The 3,167-nt window shown below is 40.1% G+C and overlaps 1 protein-coding gene across 2 annotated transcripts in view; it reads left to right on the top strand.

The window, feature by feature from the left end:
* The window catches only part of LOC117945707 (zinc finger protein 236-like), a 53,651-nt gene that overhangs the window by 46,812 nt on the left and 3,672 nt on the right, over window positions 1-3,167 (top strand). For both annotated transcript variants that reach the window (XM_034873348.1, XM_034873347.1), the window contains exons 30-31: window positions 889-1,018; window positions 2,797-2,970. In XM_034873348.1, coding sequence (XP_034729239.1) covers window positions 889-1,018; window positions 2,797-2,970 — 304 coding nt within the window. The remainder of the gene's footprint in view (window positions 1-888; window positions 1,019-2,796; window positions 2,971-3,167) is intronic.

The following is a 3,167-nucleotide window of genomic DNA, read 5'->3' as shown; positions in this document are numbered from 1 at the left end:
TACAATTTCTTTGAAGAATTTTGACATTTACTCATTTTTCTAAAGGCACTGCTATTATTTCGAACACAACTGTACATACTTTTCTTTTTTTTTCTCAATATGCCTGTAATTACCCTCTGTTGGAAAAGCTCTATTTTAGTGCATGTCTCTTTGAGCACCCCTCTCAAAAAAGCACAGCCAGCTCTGATTGATCAGCGTTTCAGGGTCTACCGCATCCAAATGTCTTAGTTTTCAACAATAACACCAAAACCTAAGGATTGTAAGCTTACTATCTCACCTGAGAAAGCATAGTCATCACACATTTGAGAGACTGGATTGGGCAGTTGATCAAATAATCTTTTCAGTTTTACGACACAATACTAAGTGTGTAGCAGTTGTACCTGCTCTTCCCTGGTCTAAACTGATGACAGAAATAAAATGTATTAGGAAGACATTCCGTACGCATGAACAGATTATGTGGAGGCATAGTGGGTAAATTATTGGTTAGATTTTCCAATTACCATACATAGTATTTTGCCTCTAAACTATGACATATTTTAACTTGTTGAGATATAGGGGTCAGTCATCAAAAAGCAACATAACATGCATAATGTAACATTGCTTTCAAGGGGTCAAGTACAAAATATAAAAACAAGCTTTTCTCAATACCACCAATGTCTATACACACACACACACACACACACACACACACACACACACACACACACACACACACACACACACACACACACACACACACTTTCAATGTTTAGTTTTTTAACTCATTTCATCAGCAATCCACCCTCCAACAGACCGCATCATTAGAATAATGTAAGACCCAAATAAGTAGATTGACCTTGAATGGTAAAATAAAACAGTAAACAGTCAGATGAATTTTTCTGTCTACAGGAACATGAACGAGTGCACCAGCCGGGCCCGTCACCCAGCTCCCAGAAACCCCGAGTCTTCAACTGCTCCTCCTGCGTGAAGGCCTTCGCCAAGCGCAGCCAGCTGGAGAGACACAACCGAACACACACAGGTAAGAGCATTGAGGAGTTGACACAGTGCATGTCACAACACAAATCACAATATTGTCATGGAAATTAAAATTCATTTTATCTTAACGTTTAAGACTCCTTTAGGGATTCATATTTTTTACACAAAAAAGCCAGTGACAAATTAAGCAACTTTTTGGACAGACTGTAAGTTATTTCCCAATTTATTTGGCCATGTATAGGACATTAATCAAACAGTACTTATTTTCACAGTGTAAATTTGATTGAATAATATTGAACACTTTGGGTCCCTACCTACTGTAGGTCTAGGACACTATTTAGGTCCCTGTGTTATGGATATTAAGGGACAACCGTTTTCCAGGAGGAATGGATGCATGCATCTGTGAAGCTTAGGAAAGATGTGTGAATGTAAAGAAACATCTGAGCACCATGGAAAAGTGCTGTGTGCAAACGTATCATTGGTGTATATTACTTGGTCCACAAACCGTATACTCAATGTCAGAAATTCCACAGTGAATTACTACATCACCATGCTTATGATAAAATCTTTAACTGACGGGTTAGGTAAAATAGGGTTTTACCAAAAAACACTTGTTGTTGACCTTATTTTTCATGCGCTGAACTCAAAGATCTAAGACTTATTCTATGGACACAAAAGGTCTATTTCTCTTAAATATTGTTCACAACTCTTTCTAAATCTGTTACTGAGCACTTCTCCTTTGCCGAGATAATCCTTCCATGTCATAAGTGTGACATATCAAGATGCCGATTAGACAGCATGGTTATTGCACAAGTGTGCCTTAGGCCGGCCACAATAAAAGGCCACTCTAAAATGTGTACTTGTGTACTCATGAAAAATGAGGGCAAAAACAAAAGTTATTGGATAAGGAGTTTTATTTTTGATTATTGACTAGTAAAAACAAGTTAAATGTGTCTAAATGTAGAATGAGTCCTGATACTGATAGTGATACTGATGATGACAGTCCTAAACAACACGGTAAAGAAAATATCCAAATGTGAAAACAGGATCTTCCACAGACATATAACAATGTAATAATTGTAATGATGAGTCTGTAATGTCAGACACCAATTCAGACACAGCGGATGAGTAGCTAAATGCCTTGATTGTCTCATCTTTATGTGACATCCTAAGCACCCAAGCACTCTTTCTGTCAAGAAAGAACCAGTATGCCGGTGTCGTCCATTGATAATTTGGCCCTCACTGGGCGCCTTGTGGATTATAACGTTTTGAGTATCCAAGTATACACAAAGTAGGCAGGCGAGTGTGTGAACATCGGTGCTCACGTCACAGACACGCGTCTACATGTACATAAGCTGCACAAGCAAGTTTGTCATTAGGTCGGTTCGTTTGAGTTGTGCGGAGGCAAGAATGTGAGTGTTTTTTTAAACACCCTGCACTAACCACGGATATTAAAAAGGCTGAGCACAATTTTACACAAAGTAGTACCAATTGCAGTGTGTAAGGCCATGCCTGTGTGGCCACTGAAGTACTTTGCTTAATCGAATAAATAACTGCAGAATTGTGTATGTGTAGGATTATTTAGGGCTTGAACAGCTAGTTGGTTTTTGCAGTTTGCTGTTAATACTTTCTTTGTCACTTTACATATTTATAGAGTCCAATAAACTCAACTCAACCATGGCTTCATTTATATGCACTACTTATACCAAATGACAGTACTATATATCACAATTAATGTGACGTCAACATTATAATGCATGGACCTACTCAACGCAACAACCTTGAGTTCTACATGACCTGCGGCTCTGTGTTTTCCTGCAGGCGAACGGCCCTTCAAGTGCAATCAGTGCGACAAGGCCTTCAACCAGAAGAGCGCTCTGCAAGTGCACATGGTCAAACACACTGGAAAGAAGCCCTTTAAGTGTGAGGTGTGCAGCATCAAGTTCACCCAGAAGAGCAACATGAAGCACCACATGAAGAGATCCCACGGCTACGGTGAGTAGCTGACTGGCATCACACCAGCGCGCACACACAAACCCAACCAAGATCACAGCCAGGGGCAACAAAGGCTAGTAATTATCTCTCTGTTGCCTCTCATTTCAACTTCTGGTTTTTGTGTGTGTGTGTGTGTGTGTGTGTGTGTGTGTGGGTGTGGGTGTGGGTGTGGGTGTGGGTGTGGGTGTGGGTGTGGG

The sequence above is a fragment of the Etheostoma cragini genome, chromosome 6 (assembly GCF_013103735.1).
Source record: "Etheostoma cragini isolate CJK2018 chromosome 6, CSU_Ecrag_1.0, whole genome shotgun sequence".
Taxonomy (NCBI): domain Eukaryota; kingdom Metazoa; phylum Chordata; class Actinopteri; order Perciformes; family Percidae; genus Etheostoma; species Etheostoma cragini.
Note: the sequence above shows the minus strand (reverse complement) of the source record. Positions and strands in the feature narration are given on the sequence as shown.